Source organism: Cynocephalus volans, chromosome 12 (genome assembly GCF_027409185.1).
Source record: "Cynocephalus volans isolate mCynVol1 chromosome 12, mCynVol1.pri, whole genome shotgun sequence".
Classification (NCBI taxonomy): domain Eukaryota; kingdom Metazoa; phylum Chordata; class Mammalia; order Dermoptera; family Cynocephalidae; genus Cynocephalus; species Cynocephalus volans.
The window spans coordinates 91,858,464-91,885,848 of NC_084471.1; the positions used below are offsets into that span (position 1 = coordinate 91,858,464).

At 38.3% G+C, this 27,385-nt stretch overlaps 2 protein-coding genes across 4 annotated transcripts in view; one reads left to right on the top strand and one right to left on the bottom strand.

Moving 5' to 3' along the window:
• The window catches only part of SLCO1A2 (solute carrier organic anion transporter family member 1A2), a 37,426-nt gene extending 22,625 nt beyond the window's left edge, over positions 1 to 14,801 (top strand). For 2 of the 3 annotated variants that reach the window (XM_063075631.1, XM_063075633.1), the window contains 4 exons: positions 803 to 975; positions 10,416 to 10,480; positions 11,147 to 11,264; positions 14,582 to 14,801. In XM_063075631.1, coding sequence (XP_062931701.1) covers positions 803 to 975; positions 10,416 to 10,480; positions 11,147 to 11,264; positions 14,582 to 14,801 — 576 coding nt within the window. The remainder of the gene's footprint in view (positions 1 to 802; positions 976 to 10,415; positions 10,481 to 11,146; positions 11,265 to 14,581) is intronic. The other variant, XM_063075632.1, reaches the window with a different exon arrangement.
• Positions 14,802 to 18,459: 3,658 nt separating this feature from the next.
• SLCO1B3 (solute carrier organic anion transporter family member 1B3) overlaps positions 18,460 to 27,385 on the bottom strand; it is a 113,809-nt gene continuing 104,883 nt past the window's right edge. Inside the window, exons 15-16 of the mRNA XM_063115707.1 lie at positions 23,065 to 23,269; positions 18,460 to 18,664 (exon numbers count right to left, since the gene is read on the bottom strand). Coding sequence (XP_062971777.1) covers positions 18,460 to 18,664; positions 23,065 to 23,269 — 410 coding nt within the window. The remainder of the gene's footprint in view (positions 18,665 to 23,064; positions 23,270 to 27,385) is intronic.

Here is a 27,385-nt window from a genome sequence, read left to right on the forward strand (position 1 = left end):
TTATATGTTCACTTAATTACCTTTTTTTCCCTACATCTTATCTAAGACCTTCACAGTGTCTGAGCACTGATCTGTACTTTTAAAGCAGTTTAGATTATTACCCAAACAATTTGTGTTAAAAATACTCTGGGCTAAATAATTTTTATTATTGAGATAAAGTTGGCAGTATGGATCTCAGTTACCCTGCTAATTGTTTTGCTGTGTTTTTTCTTTTTTTTCCTCTGTATACTTATGCACGTGCTTTCTGTGTTTTTCACATTCTGACTTTTTTTAAGAAGATGGAATTAGGCATGTTTTCTTGCTTAAAAATGTCACAATACTTAGAATGTTGGTTGGTAATCAAAGTAAAATATAAACTCAGATTCTTTTTAAGACCTGGAAACATATAACAATTCAAAAAAGGTTGACATCTCTGTTTTTAAAATAGGCTATATTTTTTGAAACAGAGCTTCGTTTATTTGTAAGCATCTAAGTATTTTAACTGAGCACTCTGAAACAGATTTTGTCTGTCATGCTTACTGTTGTGGCAAAACAGTATGTGCTAAAAAAAAAAATAGTGTGCCTTTAGGGTAGATGAGCTATTGCAAATTTACTAGGTATATTTGGGAAAAAATACCATTTTTTTGAAACTAATCATCTATGTTTCACTTTATGCTCTAACCCTTTAAGACCTCATAAAGGAGATGAGAATAAATGGAATAAGCAGTCCCTATCTTGATCCAACTGGCTATGCAGAAAATATTTGAGATTTGTGTTCAAGATTTTTCTTTCTTAAATAAGATAATATATTCTTTTCTGGCAGGTGTTCCATAACTGTAGCTGCATTCAAGCAGCGGGACATTCATCTGCAGTTCTTGGGCTGTGTGGCAAAGGACATGACTGTTCCATGATGCTCCAGTACTTTCTAATCTTGATGTCAGTTAACAGTTTCATTTATTCTTTAGCTGCCATACCTGGATTTATGGTTCTCCTGAGGTACGAGAATTATTTTCTTTATTTAGATTTCTTTCTGGTCATCTATTAAGGTAACTTTTTCTAAGAAAGATACCTGCAGCCCATGATATCTAAGAACTCGGTGCTCTCATATACTATTGATTAAGGGTTTTGCATTAAGCATTGTTAAATATTATAAAATTTTTAAATTAGCAATGTAAATGGTCATCAGTTGGCATTTCCTTTCCTATCTCTCCCTATTTTCCTTCCTTATTTTGTAGAACTAAATGAGTGGGCCTCTTATTGTGTAACACAGGAGGAGACATTTCTGTTTTAGGGCAAGCCATATGAAATGGTCATCTTGATAGGTAAAGAGTGGTTGCCTCGTAGCCATTTCCATGGTTCAGCCTATAGGACAGTGGAGTATAAAGCTGTCTGCAGTTCCCATTTCACCGAGGAGGTCACTTGATCTTTCTGAACAACATGTGTTTTTCACTTGCAGTGCTCTTCATGCCTAGTAAACAATCCTGAACACAGTTTGTGTTTTGTTTTGTTTTTTTCTCCTTTCTTTATTGGAACTCAGAAGCAGAGTTAAGTTAATCACAATACTTAGTGTATAACACATTATCATCATAGACCAGGGCAAGGTTTCTCTCTTGTTTTATTTTACTTTATTTTTTATTTTTTAAAAGATGACCGGTCAGGGGATCTTAATCCTCGACTTGGTGTTGTCAGCACCACGCTCTCCCAAGTGAGGAATGGGCCGACCCTATTTTACTTTATTTTTATTTGTGTTTTTCATTCCATTCCCTACTTCACCTCACTATAGTTACCTGCTTTAAGATGATAGGTGTATGTTCTTAAATGTGCATTTTCTTTTGTAAAATATTAAGATTTTGTGCATGTGTATGTGTTTTCATATTCACACAGATGGTGGTGTGCTTTAAGTAATGTTCTGGTTCGTAAGGCGCATGCATAGATACATTCACCAAGTACTCCTTGTACTTCATGAGTTATTCTCACATCATTACCACATAAGAGTTCCCACCTACTTACAGCCTCACCAGCACTTGGAATTACCTAACGTTCTGATGATGACAGTTCCAGCGGGTGTAAAATGGTGGCTCATTGATGTTCTAACGTGTAGATTTCTTGATATAGTGCGTTTAAGCATCTCTTCCATCTTCTTTGTGTCTATTTAGGCTTCTGCTTCAAGATGCTTATTAATTTTCTTTGCCCATTTTCTTGATGACTTTGAGGATTCCTGCGTAAATTATAGATATTAATGTAATATTGTTTACATGATACAATTATCTTCTCCTAGGCTGTCCTCTTTCTTTTAACTTTTCCATAGTTTTGTTTATGAAATAAAATCCTAAATTTTGTTGTACTGAAATATAACAACTTTTTTGTACCTTAGGCTTCGTGTGTTCTTTTGCTGGGTTAGTCACATTTAAAAGTGTTTTCACATTTCCAACTTATAAAAACATGCCCTTAAATTTTATCCTCGTAGATTGACAGCTTTATCTTTCACATATACTACTTTAAGCCATCTTGTCTATTTTTATATGTGGTACGAGAGAGAGATATCCGGTGATATTTTTCTTCATATAATGAAGTAGTTTTCCCCATATTATAGCCTAAACAATAGGTCCTCTATCTGTTGACTTGTGGTACCACCTTTATCTCACGATTTTGCATAACACGGGTCTATTTTTCACACTTATTCTGTTCCACAGATTTATTGGTGTGTCTGCTACCAGTGTCACATTGATTTTATTTCTTTGGCACTGCAAATGTTAATATTTCCTATGGTAACTCTTTCTTACCCACCCACCCCTCTTTACTCTTCCTTTATTCCTCTTTTCCCAGATTAATTTAGCTATTCCTGCATTTTATAGTTACATATGAATTTTGATTGGCTTTGTGTGGATTCCATAAATTCATTGGAGGTGATCGGATATCATGTATTGATGAACATCGAATATCTTTTCATTTATTTAAATTTTCTTTTACATTCTTGAATAGAGTTTCAAAAATTTCTCCATAGAGGTGATATGTCATTAGGTTGCTTCCTAGATTATATATATATATATATATATATATATATATATATATATATATATATATATATATATATATATATATATATATATAATTATAAATTATAAACTATATATAAGATATGTAAATACACACACATATACATATGTATATAGAAGGGTATTTCAAAAAGTTTGTGGAAAAAGAGTCAAAAGATAATACAGATCTTTCCATGAACTTTTTGAAGTACCTCTGTGTGCGTGTGTCTGTGTGTGTGTGTGTGTATATATATATATGTATTCATCTATCTCTCTATATACATATTTACACACACTCAGAAAAACACACTCTTTCTCTACTCACACAGAAACCTGTCACCAGATGTGTGGGATTTTCCCCACACCAACCAATTCTCCAATACCAGCTGGGTGTCCTACAGTTCAGCTCACTTTTGGCACTACTACTTGGAGTTAGCATCAGATCCCACATTTAAGGGCTCAGTCTCAATAGACTGCCCCCACATTAGACGCTGATTGCAAGTCTGTGCCTCCTGGGCTTCTGATTGACCGGGTAAAAACTGAGGGTTCCCTGTACACCTCCTCATGTTTGATCATTTTCTGGAATGTCTCATAGAACTCAGGGAAACACTTACTTACATTTAGTGGTTTATTATGAATGTTATTATAAAGGATACAGATGGAAGCCAGAACTAACTTCAGAAGGGTCCCGAGTGCTGGAGCTTCTGTCCTGGTAGAGTTGGGGTGTGCCACCCTCCTGATGTGTGGATACATTTTCTTCTACATTTTCTTCTGGCTTGTAGAATTTCTGTTGAGAAGACTGATGTTAGTCTGATAGGGGTTTCTTTATAGGTGACTTGCCACTTTTCACTTTGTTCCTTTAAGATTCTCTCTTTGTCTTTGAGCTTTGCCAGTTTGATGATTGTGTCTTGGAGAGGACCTTTTTCAAAGTAGGTTTTGCAATGCAGGACTTGACTTAAAAGGAAGACGTAATTAAAATTTGTTATTTGTACAAGAATAGACAAATTTATGGAACAGACTAAAAGCCCAGAAATGGACCCAACCTTTTGGGGTTGAACCTGCTTGGGGATTTTTGAACCTCCTGGATCTGAATGTCCATATTTCTCCTTATACCTGGGAAGTTTTCCATTATTATTTTGTTGAGTAGGTTTTCCATGCCTTTTTCTTTCTCCTCCCCTTCTGGAACACCCATGATTTGAATCTTTGCAATTAAGGTTGTCTGCTAGCCTTCTTAGATTTTCTTCCTTTTATAAAATTCTTTTTTCCTTTTTTTTTTTGTCTGCCTGAGTTATTTCAAAAAGACTATCTTCATGATCAGAAATTGTTTCTTCTGCTTCCTCTAGCTTACTGCTTAAACTATTGGTTGTGTTTTTTATTTTGTTGACTGAATCTTTAAGTTCCATGAGATCTGCTGCATTCTTTTTTAAGGTATTAATCTCTTTGTAAGTTTCCTCCTTCATATTCTGGATTTTTTTTCCTTATGTTGTGTAACTGAGTCTTCTTATATCTCAGTGAGTTTCCTTAAGATTGTTGCTAGGAATTCCTTTTCAGTTATTTCAAGGTTATCCTGCTCTATAGGATCTGGTATTTGACAATTACTGTGTTCTTTGGTGATGTCATATTTTCTTGGGTTTTCATATTTCTAGTATCTCTATGTTGAAGTCTGGTCATCTGGTAGAGCCACTGCTGCTCTCTATTACTTTGGAGTGAGCTTTGAGGAGGGAGATGTCCTCTTCTTTTTTGGTCTCCTCTGGTGTCTCTCCTGTGCAGTTGAGTGTCTGGTGGGCCACCTGCATGGTGGCTATGGCTGCTGCTGTGGCATTGAGATACTTTTTAGGCAGCCAAGGCTGTGGTTGTAGCTGCGGTAAGACAACTGCACAGAAGTGGTGTTTTTGGCATACTCTCTTGCCTGCTTTCAGGTGGGGAGTATTGCCCTTGCCTTTTTGCCTGGGAAACTGGGTGTGCTCTCTTGCCTGCTTCTGGGCAGAGGGTGCTGCAACTCTCAGCTTAATTTCTATTTTTAAAAATTTGTTGAGGCCTGCTTTGTGACCTAACATATAGTCTATTCTAGAGAATGTTTGATGTGCTGCTGAGGAGCATGTGTATTCTGAATCTGTTGGATGAAATGTTTGCATATATCCATTAGTCAAGTCAGCCTATAGTAGAGATAAATTCTGATGTTTCCTAGTTAATTTTCTATCTGGATGATCTGTCCTTTGTTGAAAGTGGGGTATTAAAAAGTCCCCAACTATTATTGTGTTGAAGTCTGTTTCTCTCATTAGGTCTAATAGAAATTTCTTTATATATCTGGATGCTCCAGAGTTGGGTACATATACAAATTAGGATTGTTATATCCTGTTGTTGAATTCATCCCTTTGTCATTATATAATGACCTTCATTATCTTTTTTTACTTTTTTGGCTTGAAGTCTATTTTATCTGATATAAGTACAGCTACTCCTGCTCTTTTTTAGTTTCCTTTTGCATTACATATCTTTTTCTATGCCTTCACTTTCAGTTGGTATGTGTCCTTATAGGTGAAGTGAGTTTTTTATAGGCAGCATATTTTTGGTTCTTGTTTTATAATCTGTTCAGCTACTTTGTGTCTTTTAATTGGGACATTTAATCCATTTACATTTAAAGTTATTATTGATATATAGGGACTTGTACTGCCATTTTTTAAACCTTTTTTTCTGGTTGTTTTGTTAATCCTTTTTTACTTTTTTCTGATCTTATTGTCTTCCTTTGCGATTGAGTGGTTTTCTTTAGCAGTGTATTTTGATTTCTTGCTATTTGTTTTTAGTATGTCTCATAAGTTTTTGAGTTATGGTTACCATGAGGCTTACAAAAACCATGTTACAGTTAAAACAGATAATTTAGACTAATGACAACTTTACATATATATATATAAGGAAAAGCCAAAGCCTATTCTATGCTTTAGCATCATTCCCCCCACTTTTTGACATCTTTTAATATTGCCTGTCTCTTATACAGTCATTGTATTCGTTGTCATCTTATTAGGTTTGTCCTTTAGTCTTCACATTAACTATGTAAGTTGTTTATTCACCACCCTTATGACATTGGAGTATTCTGAGGTTGTCTGTGAACTTACTTTACTGATGAGTTGTATGAGTGCCTTCAAATGTTTTCTTGCTGATCCGTCTTCTTTCAGGTTGAAGAACTCACTTCAGCATTTCTTGTAATGTAGGTCAAGTGTTGGTGAATTCCCTCACCTTTTGTTTGTATGGGAAAGACTTTATTTCTTCTTCACATTTGAAGGTTAGTTTTGCTGAATAGAGAATTCTTGGCCGACAGTTTTTTTCCTTCAGCACTCTGAATATATCTTTCTATTCTCTTACAGCCTATAGAATTTCTACTGGGAAATCCACTGAGAGACATAGTGGGGCTCTGTTAAATGTTGTGTTTCTTTTCTCTTGCTGCTTTCAGTATCCTTTCTTTGTCTTTGGTTTTTGATAATTTGGTTATGGTGTGCCTTGGGGTGTTCCTGCTTTGCCTGAAATTTATTGGTGACCTCTCAGCTTCCTGTACCTGGTAGCTGTCATCTTTTTTCATGTTTGGGAAATTTTCAGACGTTACTTTCTTGAATATGCTTTCTATATCCCTTCCGGTTTTTTTTCTCCTTTGAGTAGACCAGTTATGTGGAGGTTATTTGGCTTGATGGAGTTCCATATATTCTGTATTTCTGTTCCATTTTTTCTTATTCTTTTTTCTCCTCTGATTTGATAATTTCATATTTTATCTTTAAGCTCATTGATTCTTCTATTTGATTAAGTCTGCTGTTGGAGCTTTCTATCAAGTTTTTCGGTTCAGATAATTTATTCTTTATTTCTAGAATTTCCATTTGGTTTTTTTTAGACTGATCTAATTCCTTTGTCAAGTTTCTCATTCTGCTTGTGGATTGTTTTTCAGTTATCAATTGATTTTCTATCTGTGTTTTCTTGTGACTCCCTAAACATCTTTAAGAGGTGTATTCTGAATTCTCTGTCAGACATTTCATAAATCTGCTGTTCCTCTGGGTCCATTGATGGTGCTTGGTTTTTGCCTTTAATGCTGTGATATTTCTCTGTTCTTCCCTGTTCTTTCTTGATCTTTGTGTCTTTACACTGATGCCTAGACATTTGAGGAGGCTGCTTCCAGGTTTTATAGGTGTTCTTCGGTGGTGTTAGACATTTACTGGTTAATATGAGAGCTTTGTCACTGGTCTGTGATTTTTCTTTTCTCTTCTTTCTCCAATTCTGTCTTGTATTATTATCTACCACCACCACTTAAGCTCCACACTGGAACTAATTTGTTATTCTTTGGTTAATACAAAAATGGAGGAACTTCCTGTGGGGACCAGCACTTGAACCTTGTGGTTGAGCTAAATTGCTGCTTTGCTGCCAATTATCTGGAGAAGGCTTTTTGGGCAGCTCAGGTTTTCACTGTTGACCTTTTAATCACTTCCTGGTCTTGTAAGGTCAGATACACCTGGACTGTGTGGAAGTTCTGGCCTGAAACTGAGTCTTTCCAGCAAACTCCACCCCCTGCAGTTCTATCTCCCTGACCAATCTCCACTGAGTGGGCTTGTGCTGATCAGAAGGCATATCAGCTGCCCATTCTGCACCCCAATGTTCTCCTGGTGGGCCAGCCTCACCCCCACATTCCAAATACTTCCCATGTGGTGGGCCACGCACTGATCCCCCTCAGTAACTCATTGGCCTCTGGTTGGCTCCTATTTTCAGTTGGGCTGAGTCCCCCCTTGCTCCTATGTGGGTCCATGGTAACCCTGTCAGTGGTTTTTGTGGTCTGGGGGCTAGTATGGTATGTGCTGAGGCCCTGCAGACTCCAAGCAACCTCAGGCAAGGGGCTTAGCTGCAGCTTTGGCAGCTCCTGCTCTTTTGTGCTCACTGGGGCCAGCATCAAAGCAGCCGGGAACCAAAACTGTTGCAGTGGTTTCTCTCCTTCTCACTGTGGTTCCTCTTTTTCTCTCTGCAGCTTCTTCAGCCTTCATGAACTCGGAGGATCTCTCCTCCTCTTTCCTTGAGCTCCAGCAGTCCCTGGTTGCCAGTCTTAGCTTTTTAGTAGTTGTAAATTGATCAGTTGTGGGACAGAGTGATGCTGGGGACTGTCTATTCCATCATCTTGATTCAAAATTTATTAATGTTATATAATTTTCATATCTATGTGAACTTTTTGTAGGCACCCCTTTATTGTTATTGTTTTATTTTTATGTTAAGAAAACATAATCTGAAGTGAGGTTTTAGGAAGAAATATCAAAGCTTTCTTTGGTGTGTAACGCATGGTAGATTTTTGAATGTTTTATGTGTTTCTGAAAAGAATGTATAACTTCTGCATTTTGGGTATACAGTTTCTATTATCACCTGTATTAAAGTTATTTTTCATTATCTAAATTTTGTTAATTTTTGTCCAATTAATATGTCAGTTTTTCAGAGATGTGTGTTTAAAATTTTTAAGAATTGCTGATGTATTTTTCCCTATAATTCTGTCAGTTTTTTACTTATATATTTGAAGGTTATATTGCAGGATACAAATGTTCCTTTGATCATTAGATTTTTATTATTATAAACCCTTAATATTATTTTTCATCTTTTAGTAATCTATTTTAGGAAATTCTAATTTGTTTCTTATTAAAATTGCAGTTCTAACTTTCTTTTGGTTTATAGTCCCTCTGTTATATCTTTTTACTTCCTTTTATCTTTAATCTTCCATTTCCCTTCATAGACAACTTTCTAGATCTGATTTTATAATCTGAGATTGGTGAGTTTAACCCATTTATATGTATTGTAATTATTGCTCCCCCCCACCACCTTTTTTTGCTTCTGTTGTATAGGTTGGATTTTCTTCTGTTGCTTTGAAGCTATATTTTTTAAATGTTAACCTCATCATTGAGATTCTTAACTATAATTATATTTATATTTTTATAATTATATTTTGCTTATCAATTTAAAAACTTTTTAGAACTAATATCTACTCCATATTAAGACAAATACTTAATCATGTTCTCAATTTTCTTCATGTCTCTACTTTCTTCCGCTATGTCTTCCCAAGATCATATCATAAAATTTAACACATGTATTTTTATAGAGATACTTATGCATTTTCTCTATTATTGTGGAATCTCCATGGATCTCCTACGGTGATGGTGGAGAGATGCAACATCTATGTTTGTATACCATTTTTAAAGAACTATTTGAATTTCTCTCAACATTTTTTTAGAACTTATATATTTTTTTTCTGATTCCTGAATTCTACAGATTGATGTTTTTATCAATATCAAGTAAAGATAAAACTTGGTGAACAGTTTAAATTATTTATAATTTATGAGCTACTAGGACTTCATACTTCTGTGAGATCATAAGAAAGAAAAATTCTTCAGTGAAAGTTAAATGCCCTATTTTCTGTATTAAAAGGAAATCACATAACCAAGAGGGTCATGTGAGGTCTTCTGGCTTTTCTTACTTCCTTCTGAGTGAAATCATTGATGTTTTCTGAATAACCTCTCTATCACATAGATAGTGTCCAGATCATCTGTGTCACAGTGTATGAGGTGGTAAAATCATTCTATCCAGTAAAATACCAAGAAAATACCAATAGAATTTGTTTGCTCAAAATGTATTGTTTCCTTTTGGGAAGAAAGCTGCTATTTCCTCAGATATGAGTTCATCGAGGAAAGGCAGGGAGCACATAACAGTTCTTAAAGTGAATTTTTTTGAGCAGTCACCATGCTGATTCTGAAGTGAGTGATACACCAAAAAGCACCATTGGAATATTATACTCCTCATATCCATTTATAGAAATTTCAGGCAACAGTGAAAAGGTGGGGAAATTTTGGAGAGAATGGAAGAATATTTGTGCAACTTTCAAAATTATACCAAATCATTTTAAAAGAGGTTTGTTTTGGATTTTTTTCATCTCTTGCTTTTGAACAATTTTATCCTTGCTTTTTTTTTTTCCTTACACTTACTTAGGAAAATTCTTAGCTTTTGTACATTTCATTAATACAAATAATTTGAACATTGCCAGGGATGCATTGTTCCTGCTTTAGGCTAAAGGGTTAGTTATTAAGATCAAGATCTCCTACAGTTGGTAGGAGGATACTGGTATAGAAATAGATTGATATAAAATATTTTTTTCTTTGCTAACTTTCTGATAGAAAACGAATGAACAAAAAGTGATGGGTAAAATGTCAATAATGAAAAATGCGGCTCTTATGTAGGCTAAAAGCTGGATAATCAGGCCCAGAATAACCAAGACCTGAGCGTGCAAGTAAATGTTCTAATGCTCAGTGTGTTACTCGCATTCAAACAGTCCTTTTAAGAAGCTATGGTTTCTTTTTCTTTTAAAATCTCTTCTTTTTATTTATAAATTTATTTATTTTTTAGGTGTATCAAGCCTGAAGAGAAGTCCCTTGGTGTGGGATTACATGCATTTTGCATGAGAATATTGGGTAAAACAGTTATTTTTCCCAACATCATATTAGACCAGTATTAAATACTAAGTAAATGAAATAAGTCTTTCTGATTATCAGCGTAGCAAATATCCCTTCTGTTTGTAAACAGCACTTTGTAATTAGTAGGAAAATGAACTACATGAAGAGATAGCAATTTTCTCCCTTTTACTTGAAAAGATCGTATAATTATACTTCTTATCTATTAAAGATTTGAAAAGTAAGTTAACAGGAAAAGCTTTGTTAAAATAAAATGCAAATGGACTGGCTAGTTAGCTCACCCAGTAGAGCATGGTGCTGATAACACTAATGTCAAGAGTTTGGATCCCTGTACCAGCCAGCCAACAATAAATAAATAAATAAAAATAAACATGATTGGTGCAAAAAATTTCAGAAAAAATGTAAAGTTCAGAATCTTTCATCCAATGTTTTATTCCATCAATAGCTTTGTTGCACTTTATCTATCTGATTATTTATTCTTTGTAATTTAGAAACTATAATTAAAGTAACGTATACTTTTAAAAATAAAATTTAGAGCATTAGATTTATATTTTATTTTGTTAAACTTTGTGGTACAAATAGAAAAAAATGGAAATATTTCCAAATAAAACACTATATCTTAATTTTTACCTTGCTGATAGATTTTTCTTTCTCTCTTAATTGTAGCTGGAATTCCTGCCCCTATATATTTCGGAGCTTTAGTGGACTCCACTTGTTTACACTGGGGAACTTTGAAATGTGGTGAGACAGGGGCATGCAGATTATATGATACCACCAAGTTCAGGTAAAGATAATCATTTTGTTAGAACTACTTTCTAAGCATAGACTGCATAAAATGGCACCATTCCTATCTAACATTTTCTTTGTGAAGTGACGAAGAATACTTTTGGCTTTATTTTCAGAATAGATCCTAATGTTATATCTTCACTACTTATTTATACACTAGACTTTTATTTCCCCATTATTTCCAAAGTGCTTGATAAATATAAGCATGAATGGCTTCTCTAACCTAGCCTTTCAAAATGTTGTTCATTAAATTGCTAGCAATCAAAATATTATCGAAGGTAATAGCTGTACCTAAGCTATCCATCCAAATTGTATTGCTCTACAAAGTAGCCTCGTTTCATCCTATATCATCTCATCATCTCGCTAGTCTGAAGCTTCACCTCCTCTCACACCAACCTCTGATCTACAAAATATTTGTTCTGTCCCATTAAATCATGCTTAAACAATAATTTTCATGTCTTCTCCTAATGCCTTATTTTTCGTTAATACAGATCTTATTTTGAACAAAACTCTTTCATGTTGCTTTTTCTATTCTCATGTTCTTTTTTATTTAGAGATTTAAATTTTGTTTAAATCTATATTAGCTTCTCCTGATGGTACACTAAGAAAAATTTACTAAATTTAATTTACTAAAACACAGTTTAGCATGGTTTAAAGCATTCTAAGATCTTTATTTTGATTAATAAAAGGATATATGGCAAGAACTGTGAGGAGAGCAGACAGAGTGAGATTCATCTTTGTATATATTCTTCTTTTCTCCAAAGTTCCACTGGGGTAATGTGGAGGCAGACCAGGTGCATGCTGTACATGCAGTGGGTCTCTACCATAGTCGAGGAACCCCAAGGGTCACTATTGCAAGCTGGTCTCATCCTGCTGCTTGAATTTTTGTTGATAGCAGCCTTAATTAAATACTGCTTGAGACACAGTAAATAGATTTGCTACCATCCTCTGTCAGTCAGATTAATTAGAGTGGCCAAAAAAGTGGTGTATTCATGATAAAATTTACTGGAAGATAAGATAGTGTAGAAAGGAGGGGTAGATGGTGTTGGTAGATGGTTCTCCATGGGTCCCTCACGTTTCTGCATATCTTGTTAACAGAGGCACTGACAACTTTTGTTCTGGACTATTTTTTCAAGGATTTTGAACAGTAACTAACTTTGGAAGGTATAGATAGTGTCTCTCTCTGAAGCAGAGAGCAGCTAGTTTGCTGTGCAGGATAATAAAATAATGTTTCCATCTGGGGCAAAGGTTGGGTAGATTTTCTTGCAGCCCATTCAAAACATTGAAATTTTCTAAGCTCAGGATTTTTTGGCTGTGACCCAAGGCCACTGTGTGTACAACATCCACCTGAATCTCCCTCTTTATCACCCCTTTGGGACTTGAGAGGTAAGGAAACCCAACTAGAACACCTTGTACTGGATTGAGTAGTGTCTCTCAAAATATCATGTCTACCCAGAACTTCAGAATAGGACCGGATTTGGAAATAGAGTCTTTGCAAATGTAATTAGTTAAGTTAAAGTGAGGTCATACTGGATTATGGTGGGTCTTAAATCCAATCCACAGTGTCCTTTTTTTCTGTATTCTTGAAGTGTTTCACAATAAAAAAAAAATTAGATATAGAAAGATGAGATTAAGAAGCAGAAATTAACAAATAGACAATACACCATAGAGGTCACCAAAACTATAAAAAGCTATGTTTTTGAAAAGACAAAAATATAATAATAACAATAGTCTGGAAAGGCAAATAAAGAAAGAGAAGAAGCAAAAAGATAAAGGATAGAAAAGGATATTAAGGATTAAAAAGGGTGTATAAGTCCAGATACTTATAATATTTATATTATACCTGTAAAGGGATTTTAGATATAACAACTTGAAAACATATTAAATAGAGAATTTTCTAGGCAAATATATGTTAACAAATTTTACTATAAATATATAGCAAACATAAATATTTCATAGCTACTTAAAAATGTGAACCCATCAAAAACGCCCATCTCCCAAAGGCACCAAGTCCAGGTGCTTTTAAGGTGAGTTTTATCAAACCTCCAATGAACTGATGATTCCTACATTGTACAAGTTATTCCAGGAAACAGAAAAAGGGGAAGTTTCCCATTTATTTTACAAAGCCAGTACAATCTTAATATTCACACTAGACAAGTCCAGTACAAGAAAAAAATTATAGGCTGATCTTATAACTATACATGCAAAAATCCTATATAAAAAGTAACATATTGAATCTAATTATGTATAAAAATGACCAATAGGATTTATTTTAGACATGGAAGAATGGTTCATCATCAGAAAAATCTATTGCTGTAATACACCCTACTAACACAATAAAGGAAAAACCTTGGATGTGTCCCTGCTACATGCAGAGAAGTGATTTGGTGATGCTTTACACATTTATGATTTAAACGTTGACCAAGGTGCTGAGGGGAGCTCCTCTATGTCCCACCTATCACTTTCTTCCTCCCTGTCCCCCTCCCAAGCCTCAAGTTGGGTGCTGGCCTTTTTGCAAATAACTAAAGGGAGAGGTGAAGGATGAGGTTACAGCTGTTTAATTGTTTAATTGGAAGTGGAAGAGGGATCATGTCCTACTTTATTCCCTTCCCAGAAAGGGGTAGGGAAACCAGGATCACACTCCTGTCCTGGCCACCGCTGCTGTCACTCATCGCATTGAGTTCACTTCCCTCAAGAGTTTGGATAAATTCAGGTCAGAGCTGCAGGTACGCAGCTCTCCGGTTTCACAGAAAAGCAATTCACCAATGACTCCAGAAGCGTGCAGTCTTAATGTACGGAGACGAGACACTGTTACTTTAGGATCTTTTAATTAAAAGCTTAATTAAAAACTAAAAAATAAATAATTAAAACTTTGACCAAACTCAGAAAAGAGGAAAACTTCCCTAACCTGATAAAGGTCGTCTAAAAAAAAGCCACAAGAGTATGTATCATAATCAATGATGATTCTTTGTAAGCATTCGTATAAAATACTGGAATAAAACTGATATCACGATCAGTATTAAATTTAAGTCAGAGGTTCTATTCAATGCAAAAAACGAATGACAAAGGCAATAACAAAAGATTAGAAAAGATGAAAATAAATTTGGGTTTTCTGGATGGAGAATCCAAAAAAAGATTTTTTAACAAACATTGGAATTAATAAGATAATTCAGCAAAGTTGCTTATAGAAGATCAACATGCAAAACTGCTGCTGTTGTCCTGATAGGAATAAAATGCCAATGAAGATAAACAAAATTAGTCTGTGCCAACCACACTACGTAAGATTTAATATGTTCTAACTTTTTTAAAAAATAGATACATCTACCTTGGATTGCCAGCAGCACTAAGAGGATCAAGCTTTATTCCAGCCCTAGTGATCCTAATTCTTTTGAGGAAGCATCATCTACCTGGTGAAAATGCCTCTTCAGGAACTGAGTTTATAGAGACAAAGGTTACAGGGAAGGAAAATGAGTGCAAAGATATACATCAGAATTCCAAGCTTTTGAATGATGGTGAATTGAAAATTAAACTGTAACGTCTATTACATCGTCCTTTCTGGAGGGAAAGAACACACTATATGACTTAATTGTTTTAAAAATCAGTAGAGGTACTGCAGGTAACTTTTTTCTTATCTTTTAGAACTTCAAAAATGTATTTTTTTTTTTACTGAAAGTAAAAATGTTCACTGATGGTATTTCTGAGGAATCAATGGCTCATGATTTTCCCAGGAGGAACGTTTATAACAACTCCCTGACTAAGATGTTAGAGCCAGCTTTATTTTTATGTTAAAACAGCAATTTCTTTTTTAACTCATGTAAAATAAGGGTGTATTTCCCACATCTCTTTTACCAAATAGTTCTAAAATTTTCCAGTCGAGAAAGCCTACTTAATTCCACTGAATTTGTGCTTTGATACTGGCATCATTCAGAGCCTGAAATTGTCATTCTGCTTATGGGAACATTTACATATTTTATTCATATTTATCACTCTTATGTGAAAGAAGCCCACATTTTATTCTATTTAGAAATTGTTATTTAACTCCTCCTATTCCTCCCAGACATGACTATTTTAAAATCGATTACTCATTCATATGTCATCTCTTGCTTTCAGTTCTTTCTCTCCTTTATTACTCATGTCATGTATTTGTTCATTTTGTTCAGAGTACTGAGAAATTGAATCGGCTTATTAATCATGTAGCAAAGATTGTTGGATATTTTTTTCCAGCAATTCAATTTTGGCTAATAAACTCTTTCTTGAAAACAAGTGTGTGAGTCAAAGGACAAACAATATCCGCAGAACTCGAGTTCTTGCAGGCTGTTTGAAGTGCCAAATATTGTCAAAGGACCACTTTCCCAGATTCAGGAGTCCTCTTTAGACTAATGTTTATGCCACCCATTGTGTCCTCAGAATATAAGCACTAATTGTCCAGAAATCATCTTAGAGAATGAAACTTTTAAAAAGTAGCTTCTGTTATGAAACTGAAGTAAATAAATTTGAGACACATGTAAAAAATTAAATCTACACTTATTATTATTTTGTAACTTATGGATACAATCAAAGAATGAAAGGATTTTAGATGTATAATTGGCCGTACTGATAATATAGGACTTCTGCTTCAAGAGAGTAGAATAGACAGACATATTTCTGTTTCTCTATTCCTTATTCTCTCTCCCATGGAAATTACAGTCAATGTACAAAAATGAAATAAATCCCTAATGGTAAAGAAAATGTGGGAGAAATGGGTGTCAATATACTATGGTCATTTTTGTATAATATAAAGGGGATGAAGGTATGTGCAGAAATAGAACAGAGTGGGGAAAGCTATATTCCAGAATGCTCTTAGAAGAAGCGTGAAATGTAGGTGGCAGACCCTGAGTTGAAGGTTCAGAGAGTATAAGTTGGTAGCTAGAGAGAAAACAGGCCAGTTTATGGAAGGACTTTCTGTACATACACATACAGGCCAGTATAATTTCCTGAATGATTGAATGTGTCATAAAAAGAAAGCAACTGAGTTGAGAAAGACTGGGTAAAACATGTTTGGGGGAAGGATTAAGAGTTAAGTTTTAGACTCTTAAATTTGAAACTTCATCTCTGGGTGTATTAAAAATAACCAAGATTCAAGACAGAGGTAGCGTTGAAACATGGAAAAGAGGAGTGTAACTTTGGGGTACGTATGACTGCAACTATGAGGTATACCAAGTATTACAGTCTGATGACATGAAATTTGGAGCTGCTATTTTGTTGGGGGATGATGTGGGAGCTAAAATGAGAGCAAGGACTTACCCTATATCCAGAGACTTGTGAGTAAAAGTAAACAGCCACTGCATGAGAAGGTTTCATGGGAAGCAGATTTTGTTTAGTGTGCATTGGTGAGGACAGTGCTCATTTATGAATTTGAAGATATAGAGGGCTTTGGTGATGATGGAGTGCAAGCTCCAAAGGACGAAGTGAAAGTGGACAGATTTCAGGCACCAGAGTCTGGGAGGAAAAGTAGAGAACAGGAGGTATATGGAAACTAGACTTATGGAAACTAGAAGGAGAAAGAGAGACAACACAGAACTCTGGGGCTTTTTAGTTGACATAAACAAGAGCAAAGGACATACTAAGATAGTTCTGATGGGTTCAAGGCAGATAGTGTTGGTGACACTAGGAATGTAAAAATTGGGAAGAGTGGTAACTGAGCTCCCTCGCAAGCCCTTGTCATGAAGGCAAACTTGAGAAGTAGAAAGTTATTTGTGCACATGTGGCCCCTTCTTGGCCTCTACTGATGAGTTTGAGGGGATCAGAGAAAGCTGAGTCTTGCTCTGCGCACAATTCACCCACCTAAATCCCTCAGTGGAGTATCATAGGCCCAGACGGACTCAGTGCCTTGGGTTCACTCTTATCCCCTCATGGGGAAAACGGCATTTTACTGTGAGAGCACAGTGTTCTCTCCTGACACTTCTTGGTGGGGAAAATCAGATCAGAGAAAGTGAGTAATGCAGTGCTTTGGGATCCCTCATGACCTCTGTCACTGGCACCCATGAGGCCGAGGAGATCAGTTATTTTCAGCACTCGCACTACTGTCATGAGAGTCGAGATGGTGGCATAACAGGCAAACATGTATAAGAGCAATGAGAGAACAGGTAGCAAGAAGGCTAATTTTCTGATTTAATACTGTGGGGAGTCTAAAGTTAATGAAATTAGAAATAGTGGTTTAATATATTATTTGTAATTCTAAATATAGCCAATATTTACAGGAACATTAAAAATTAGCTTTTAAAAACACAAAAATCAAGAAAAGAAATGTAGAAGGAAGGAGAGGGAGTAAATATTGCTCATATTTTATAGCATGTAGTTAAAATGTGTTTAAAACTTAATAAATGAAGATTTAATGGTATATATATATATTAGCATTATGGAATTTACTACCAGAAGAACTAAAAACAATATTGCTTGAAAGTGGCTGCCTCTGGGGAGGATCAAAGAACAACACATTTGTCTTTCATTTGAGGTCCTTATCTATTTATTTAATTTTTGCCTCATACAGATAAAATGAAATTAAAAATAGTGTTTTATAAAAAATTACACATTGGTAAAAGCAACCATAATAATAAAAGAAATAAGGTAATGCATTTTACAGCAGGAGAAGGAACTGAGTCCCCAAACTGTAAGAATTGTAGAGAACCTTCAGTGGATGTTTATGGAACAATTGTTCTCTCATTTCTGTAGTTAGTTCTAGAGGATATGTGTGTTGGTATGTGAAGGGGTTGGTAACTAACTAAGTTGTAGGCCATAGAACTCAAGTAGAATTCAACGTGGTGTCATTTTACTAGGGTAAGTAAATATGTGCAGAAAACAATTACAGAACAACAAATAAAAGTACCAGGAAATTTTAAACACTGTGGATATGTGGTGAGTCACTACGTAATCACAGTTTTTTGCATAAGTTTCCAATGCAGGTCTTGGTGGGAAATGATGACTCCAGATTCATGAAGAGAAAAAAACAAAACAAAACAAAACAAAACAGAAACAGTCCTTATTGAGGGAATAATAAAAGCAAATGTAAGAATCTTTCCTTTGCTGCTGGCTACTGTTACAGTTTAGGCCAATGAGGTAGTGGCAGATGCTTGCTAATTAGGAAGGGATTTATTTCTGGAATAAAAAGACACATTTTTCTGAGAAGACATTTGGCCCTTTTTCCTTCTTCCTTACTAAACAGTGGATATTAGGTCTCCAGGAGCAGCAGCCATCTTGCAACGAGGAGGACTAGGGTAGGGATGAGAGACAATGCAGGAAAGATGGGGGATCTGGGAGACAGCTGGGGGCTGGCTACCTGATGAAGGGCTGAACACAAGCACCAGCAAGGGAAGGGCTAAGTTTGGTGGAGTTTTAAGCTTACAAAATTTGAAGGAAGGCCTATATAAGACAAAAATTCAAAAATATAAATATAAAATTTTTTCCTCATTTACTTACAATGAGGAAAAAATGACAACAAATTCTATGTGATATGCTTCAGGATACAAGTATGATTAACAACAACAACAACAACAAAACTCTACAGCAAACATTATAAGTTAAACGGGAAATATTAAAAACTTTCCTGTTGACAATGTCAAGAGTGAGAAGATAATGTTTATTATCATCGTTTCTATTTGATATATTACTGGATGTCCCCACCAGGGAAAGAGGGGAAGAAAAAGAGTTAAAATTTGTTAGAATAAGAAAAGAAAAAATTAAATGTCAATGACATGTTGTGTATGTAAAAAATCCATAAGTTACTACAGATAAACTATTAAAATCAATCAGTTAATTTTAATAAGTCAACTGGATACAAGGGCAACATACAAAATCAAATGTAGTTTTTTTATATATCAGTAACAATTAGAAAATATTAGTGTAGTATCAAAAAAAAAAAACCCCACATTGAAATCAAAGGAATAAACCTTATAACAGATGTACAAAATCTCTACCCCTAAACTGTAAAACATTATTCAGAGACACAAGCTGGAAGACTAGAAGACCATACCACTCATCTGTCCCACAAACACAGATAAAACAATAAACAAACAACTACATTTGGGTAAAAATGATTAAAAGAGAGAGTTTGAATACGTCGAAAGAGTAACAGTAACCCTGGTGAACACAGAAACTCAGGATAGCCACATAGAGAACAGAGGGGAACACCAGCCTCCATCACCCCATTCCCCAGCCAGTGTCAGCTGGGAACCAGGAGGAACTTCTCCCTGTGGGGAAAAGATAAGTGAGAGGACCCCAGCAGCTCTCACCAACACCTTGGACACCTATAGTCTTCACTGTTGGGCACTCCATCAGTCCTCAGAAGCAATGAGAAAGCTGCCAGGAGTCCACATTGTTTTGCTTCCCTGAGAGGAGTCCACATTGTGCCCAACCCTCTGTGGCACTTGAGGCTACTACTGTGCTACACCATCTTAGAACTCAAAATATTTCCTCTATGAAAATTACTCTGTGAAGTTTGAAAGAAGCAATTGTTCCACTCAATGCAAAGACATCAGTGCAGGGACATAAGAAACATGAAAAGTAATGAAATATAACACCACCAAAGGAACACAATAACACACCAGTGGTTGTGTGGTCAAGATGGCAGAATAGACAGTCCCCAGCATCACTCTCTCCCACAAATCAACCAATTTACAACTATAAAAAAACAGCATCAGCCAATCCGGGGCCACTAGAGCTCAGGGGAAGAGGAGGAGAGACCTATGGAGTGCGTGAAGGTGGGAGAAGCCACGACGAGAGAAAGAAAAAACTGCTCTGACCATTTCATGCCATGGCTGCTTTAAAGCTGGAGCTGCTGAGCATATGGGGTAGGAGATGGCAAAAGCCACAGCTGTGCCCTTCAGATGAAGTTGCTTGGAGGGGGCAGGGGAGAAGAGGGCCTTGGTGGCCCCCAGGACAGCAAGACCACTGACAGGATTCCCATGGACCCACACAGGAGCAAGGATCCACAGCAACTGAAAAAAAAGGAGACACTCAGAGGCTGGTGAGTCATCGCAAAGGACCAGCACATGGCCCACCTCATGGGAAGTGTTTGCAGCATGGGAGGTGGGGGAGACAGGCCACCCAGGGGACAAAGCAAGAACAGCTGGCTGGTGCCCCAATCAGCATAGGACCACTCAGAGGAGACTGGTCAGGAATACAGAATTGCATGGGGTGTAGTTTGATGAAAAGACTCAGGCCCAGACCAGAGTTTCTACACAACCCAGGTGCAACAGGTCTCAGGAGAGCCAGAAGTACCTAAAAAGTCAACCATTAAAACCTGAGCTGCACAAAAAGTCTTCCCTAGGGAATCAGCAGCAAAGCAGCGATTTAACTCAACCACACAGCTCAAGTACTGGTCCCCACACAAAGTTCCCCCATTTTAGAAGTAAGCAAAGGACAAAAAATTAGTTCCAGCCCAGGCACAACACCAGCACCTCAGGGCTCACCTAGGGGCTTAAGGCATAGAGCTGGAGACCAGACCCCCCTCCCACAACCAGGCCCACTGTCAGCACCAAGGAGCATGCCAAAAACATCACCTCCATATGGGTGGCCCACCACAGCCACGACAATAACCACAGCTGCCATGAAAGTGGCTAGATGCCACAGCCACCACACAGATGGTCCCCCAGTGACTGGAGTGCATTGACACAAGGAGAGTCACCAGTAGGGACCAAAGAAAAGAAGAGGATGTCTCTCTCCACAAAGCCCATTACACAGTAACAGAAGAAGCATCTGCTCTACCATAATACTGGGGGACCTGATCACACCTCTCAGCATTGGACAGATTATCTAGGCAACAAATCAACAGAAGAACCATTACTCTTTCAGAAGGAGGGAAGAAATCTAGGGTAATTAGAGGGGGGAGGGGGAGGAAGATGGGAAGGGGAGAGATTGGACAAGGGGCATAAAGAATAAGTATGATTTGTAACAATAGATACACTAGTAATATTGATTTGATCAACATATGTCAATGTTGAACCCCCAAAATTATATTCAATAAAAATTAAACAAACAAACAAACACACAAACAAACAAAACACACCAGTGATTGACCTTAAGGAAAAGGAAATCTATGAATTGCCAGAAAAGGAATTCAAAGTAATGATCTTCAGAAAATTTAACAAGATACAGAGAATACAGATAGAAAATTCAATAAAATCAGGGGAAAAATTATGATATAAGCGAGAAATTTAACAAAGAGATAGGTATCATAATAAAGAACCAAACAGAAATTCTGCAGTTAAATAACTCAAAGAGTGAAATAAAAAATACAACAGAAAGCTTCAATAGCAGCCTAGAGCAAGCAGAAGAAAGAACTTCTAAACTCAAAGATAGGTCATTTGAAATTACACAGTAAAAACAAAGAAAAAAGAAAATACTCAAATATTCAAATAATGGGTATTCTTGAAGGAGAAGAGAAAGGAAAAAAGCATTGAAAACCTTTTTAATGAAATAATAGCTAAAAACTTCCCAAGTCTAGAGAGAGAGATGACATACAGATCCAGGGAGCTCAAAGTTCCCGAAATAGATTCAACCCAAAAAGTACCTCTTCAGGGCATTTTATAGTCAAAATGTCAAAAGTCAAAGACAAAGAATTCTAAAATTAGCAAGAGAAAAGTGCCAGGTCACGTATTTCCATTGGAACAACAGAAGATTTCTCAGGGAAAACCTGACAGTCTAGGAAAGAATGGGATGATATATTCAAAGAGCTGAAAAAAAATTGCCAGCTAAAAATTCTATATCTAGCAAAGCTATCAGAGTTATTAAAACCAAGCATATAATTTTTAAAATTTTCAGTCCTAAAAAAATTAATTGAGAATGTAGAAGAAACTCAACAGAAACAAAATTAAAACCTTCTTGACTAATTGCTTGGGTCTATGGAACAAGTTTCTTTAGGACAGATTTCACAATGATAGTTGTGCTAAGAATTATTTACTGTATAGATAGTTTATTAATTATTAGAGAGTCTACTGACTACAATCAGGTGAGAAAAAGGGAGAGAAATACTCTGAAATAATTCAAATTGGTCTTGAAAATTCATAAAGATAATTGAAACATTTATTTTCCTGTACAGCAAAGGAATAAAAGTGAAACGTCCAGTTTCAGTCTGATGCAGACAGCAGGAAAAAGTGTCTCACCCACATCTTTACAATTAGAAAAAAAGCTAGATAAAATGCAAACTATAACTTTATCCAAAGATTTATCATAGCACCTGTGCATTCAGTGTTCTGGTAGCGTTCTCCTAGTAATATCTTGACCCCATCAGCAAACTGATGGGCAAACAGCTAAGTGCAAATCTGGAGAGAGTCTCCTGCAAGGAGAAACAGGATTTGCACATTTACTTACTTAAAGCAGAAGCAACCCAATGCCACATAAATCATTAAAATGATTTGGCTAGAAATTTTTAATGAGTTGCTAAAGACCAAGTGTGGGTTGGCCTGAGAAAGGTAGAGCCACTGAAGGCTGCAGACAGAGGAGGTTTACATCTCTCACATTTGATTCCTCTGGGAGCCTCACCAGGCATTCTTAGGGAAGATTAGAGAGAATCTCATGAGAGCCCCATTGGTGCTGGCTGGGCTAGAACAGCAACTACTGCTCAGGCTCTACTCAAGATCAATTTCTCCTTTCTCCCCTAAGGGAACAAAAGTCCTTATCTCCCGTGGGGAAAGGCAACAAAAACTGAAGCTTGGACGTTACAGATCATGTGGGTTTTGGCGTAGATTCCCCACTGATCGAGGCATTTTTTTCCCCCCTTTTTTTCCCTTTTTTTTTTTTTTTCTTTTTAAAATTTTGGCCACCGTCCTCCGCACGGGGGCTTTTTCTGTCTGTCTGGCAGGCTGGCTTTCCCCCCGCTTTCCCACGGAGCCCCAGCCGGGCGGCCCGGTGGGGAGTGGGGAGTGGGTGGGGGGAGCCAGCAGAGTTCCATTTTGGAACGCCCGTGCCGCGTCTCCACGTTCCCAGCCCGGTCCCCGGTCCCCAGCCCCGGCGCAGTACAATATTTTCCTGGGCATCAGAGGGAGAGGAAATAGACAATCACTGTTTCTTCAGAAACCAGTTCCGAGTGTCCAAGATGGCGGCGGCTGCAGCGGCTGGCGTGGAGTAGCTGAGGTGGAAAAGGCGGCCACTGGGCCTCAGGCAGCCGGGAAACTTGTGGACATTCCTCTTGCCATCTCTTAAGGGAGGACCGCCGCTGCTGGCCGGTCGTGGGGGGTGACCGCCACTTTGCCCCCGGCAGGAGAGGCTGCCTCACTTACAGGCAACAGCTTTGAAGTGTGTAGCAGGAAAAGAACTGTTTCTTAGCTGCAAAAGCAAGTCTCGAAACAGGGAACAGGGCGCCAGGGCTGCTGTGGATGCAGCCAGGATCCCGGAGGCTGGGGCCGCGCTGAAGGCGGCCAGCAGCCCTATTCAGGATTCGAGGTTTCAGGCCGGCATTAAAGAAGATTCCTGGGAGCGCCCGAGCCACGCCACGACTGAACAGCACGAGGCGGCAGCAGCCGAGAACAGGGACAGAGTGAGCGCCCGACCTGGCACAGCACTGTGAGTGACCCCTGGCACAGCTCTGTTCGGGGGGCGGATGCCCACGCGGCTCCCGCCTGCACCACCAGGCCACTCACCGCCCCAGGGCTGCCTCCATTTTCCCAGGTGCGGGCAGCCCTGCCTGGCTCGGCCATCACTGAGCCCTCCCACTTGCTTGGCCTGGCGCGGGGCTTTCTGGAGCCTGCGGACCCGCCTCCCCTCCCACTCCCTCCGCAGTTCTCTGGCGGGGCTGGTGGCGGGGGGCGTCCCAGGCCAGTGTCGGGAGGGCAAGGAAGTACCGGCGGGCCAACTGTCACTCCACCACACCCTGGACTCCGGCCCCAGGTCAACTCCCTGTTACTAGGAGGCAGATACCATCTCTGCGGCCACCAGTTTGGAAAAAAGCCTAACGAATTTCTGGTTGGGAATAGTGTGGTAGGAGAGTTCCCAGGCCCGCTTGAACCTGCTGGAGAGCAGGCTGCAGGCGGGCACTAGACTCGGTTTATACCGGGGATGATACAAAGGTGAACAAGACCCGAGAAAGATCTACATAGTGCTCCAAAGGCACCCAGAGAGACCGGTCGTCTGTGCCTACCAGAATACCTGGTAGACTTCCTGGGCGAGGCGGTGCCGAGCAGGGTCTTGAAGGCCCAGCTGATAGACGAGGGGTGCAGAAGACACGCCCCAGCCCAGCACAGTGTGCACAGAGGGGGGAGACGTGCGGCCAAGGAGGCGGAGACTCGACAGAAACCACACACCCGGTGGGGTCGCCACTGCACGATCTAACAGCCTGGGCCAGAGCACACGGAACGGGGAGAAGTCCTGCACAGGAAGTGAAAGCTCAACAGAGATCACACACCCTGTGGTACGTGATCCACCAGCCCAGCAGAGTCCAAGCTGACCAGAAAGGTGGATCCCCGGAGAAGCCCAAGACCCGAGGCAACCACACACACAAGGCACTAGAGGCCAACTGAGCAGTCACGGAGGCAGCCATACCAAATTGGCAACCACAGCAACATCCTAGTTAGTCATTAGTCTCAAACCGGTGGACTGTGCAACCCCCTGCCACAATGAATAAAAACTGAAGCTTGAGTGTCCTGGTGAACACACCTGTAGCTGGGAAGAGAAGCAAGCAAGAAAAGCTCCACTGCTGGAGGTGGGCCAGGTCAGCCCCCAGACCCAGGTTCACAAAGTGTGCCTACGACTGAGCTTAAACAGGATGTCGGAAAGTACCTCCCTCTTTCACACCCCATCACGTGCTAACAAGACTCCAGTTAAAAAAGCAAAAACCCAGCAATGGACTATAGCAGGGAGAGCTGTAAGAAACAAATTGTTTCTGGGTAACTGAGCAAAGGGCAGAACCAAATCTACTCAGAGAATAGGCCCTAAACACAATTTTCTCTAGAGGAATTTGAAGGACTTAATGCACCCGGGGTAACCATAACAACAACAAACTTCAAATCCAGCCCAGTTCCTGACACAAACCCCTACACTACAGGCCCAGCAGAAGGAAAGATGTGCTCATCTAAACATATAAAAGGCATTTACTTCAGTATCCTATTACTACATTTATGGCCTTCTACAAACATGTCTGAGACATAAAAAGGCAGTGGAAATGGAGTGAGCAGGACCGAAGCCATGCTGGGACCTAAAACTGCATGGGCTCTCAAAGATTTTGAAAAGGACACAATTTTTTCTTGGCATGCATTTTTCTCAGTTCCCTCTTTTCCCACGGTTACTTGATATTTTGAACTTTGGTTATGGGGCAAGATGACATTATTTCCATAAATGTAAAGTTGTTTTCCAGCCAGCCTGAAGCTGCAGACTCACAATGAGATACGTACTATCCAGCAGAACCCTGACATAAGGACGAGAGCAGAAAACGGAGTCTTGGTGAGACTTTACATCTGAGACCTTGCATGAAGACCTTGCACTGCTCACGTCCCCCTGCTTCCTGCTTTTCACATTTCCATGTTCCATTCCCTCAGCCCCCTCTTTAAAGAGCCCTGCTAAATCTGAGTTTTTGAGATGGCTTTAATCTGGCCACTCTCCTTCAGGTTTACTGGAGAGATGGGTCAGCCCAACCTCTCTCCTCAGGTCACCAGGACTCTTGAATAAAAGCTGACTTCCATCTTCACCAACACTTGGCTTTTGAGTGGTTTGTTTTTGAAAGGGGATTGGCAGCTGGAGCTGTGAGCCTGGTAACAAAGTTTGACAGGCCAAGCCAGGAGATGAGTGCCCTGGGTGGCCTAGCCTCTCTACTTCCCATGAACACAGCAATCGGCCATCATGCTGTGGGAGCAGGCCTGGGTCTGCTGGTGGGTGTGAGCTGCCTGTAGTAGGCCAGCCCTATGGCTGGGAGTTTGGGGACTTTCCCTGATTTCCAGAGGCCATGTAACCACCTATTCCCTGTCCTTTGGTTGGTAAAGGAAGCAGCACTAATGAGGGCTTTGATGAGCTTGCTGGTAAGTTTCCCCGGGAGACCTCTTTCTAGGGGGTCCTCTTTCTATAACCTTTGCTTGTTAAAAAAGACTAATTGGGTGTGAGAAATGCCATTTGTTTGTTAAAAGGTACCATTTTGTGTGTGCAGAATGACTCAAGGACATAAAAGCCAACATTTTGTTTGTTCGGGAGAGCTCTGTCTCTTTGGATTTGACTAATTAATTTTGTGCCTTTTGGTCATTAAAGACCCAGTGACCAAAAAGGAAATCTTTTTTTCTATTTCTCCTAGTAAGCTCGAGAAACAGAAATTAATCCAGAAAATTACAATTGGCTAAGTCTCTGGACAAAATTCATCTATCTGTGCAGAGTTCAGCAAATGTTAAAACAAAAGCCTGTTAGGGCAAGAGTCAAGGCCACTTGGGGATTTTGTTTTTCTCACACAATTCAGCCAGTCCCAGCTAAATGTCAACATTGAGAATTTAACCCAAATCTCATTTGAAACTGAAACTGAAGAAAAAATAAAGGATGGGGGGGGGGTGTAAAAAGGTTTTTGCTCTGCTAGAGGTTTTCAAAGTTAAGGTTATGAACACAGACTAAAACAAAATGATCTTTGATTATGCAATTTTTAGATAAATCAGGCTAATTTAGTGTTGTTGATAGAAAGGAACAATTATGTAGGAAAAGAGTAGAGATTTGAAGAAAGCTATGGATATGGAGATGTAGTTCTGATTAGGAAGGTTAAAAAGAAAGAAGAATACTTTTGTATGAGAGAGCATCTTGTGTAATGAATTTTTGTCATAGAGCAAAATGATTGGTTACTTAGGAAAGAGGAGGTATAGGACAGAAAAGAAAGTCTAAAGTCATCAAATGTCTGAGTAAGTTGTAATAATGGTTTGTGAAGGAAAAATTTATGAAAGAATATTGTGTGTGATTAAGTTGGCTATAATTAGAAGGGAATTAGCTAAGTCCTTCTAAAGATTGAACTTTGATTTCAAAAGGACACTGATATACAACTAAATTTCCCCCATACTAGAACAAGGTTTTTCTTGAGGTATTAATCTGCTCTTAATAAAATTGCAAGAAGTTTTGATTTTTCTCTAAAGGCATATGCAATCAGATTCATAGAAAAGACTCTAACAAGTACTTTTAAACACAAGTTTC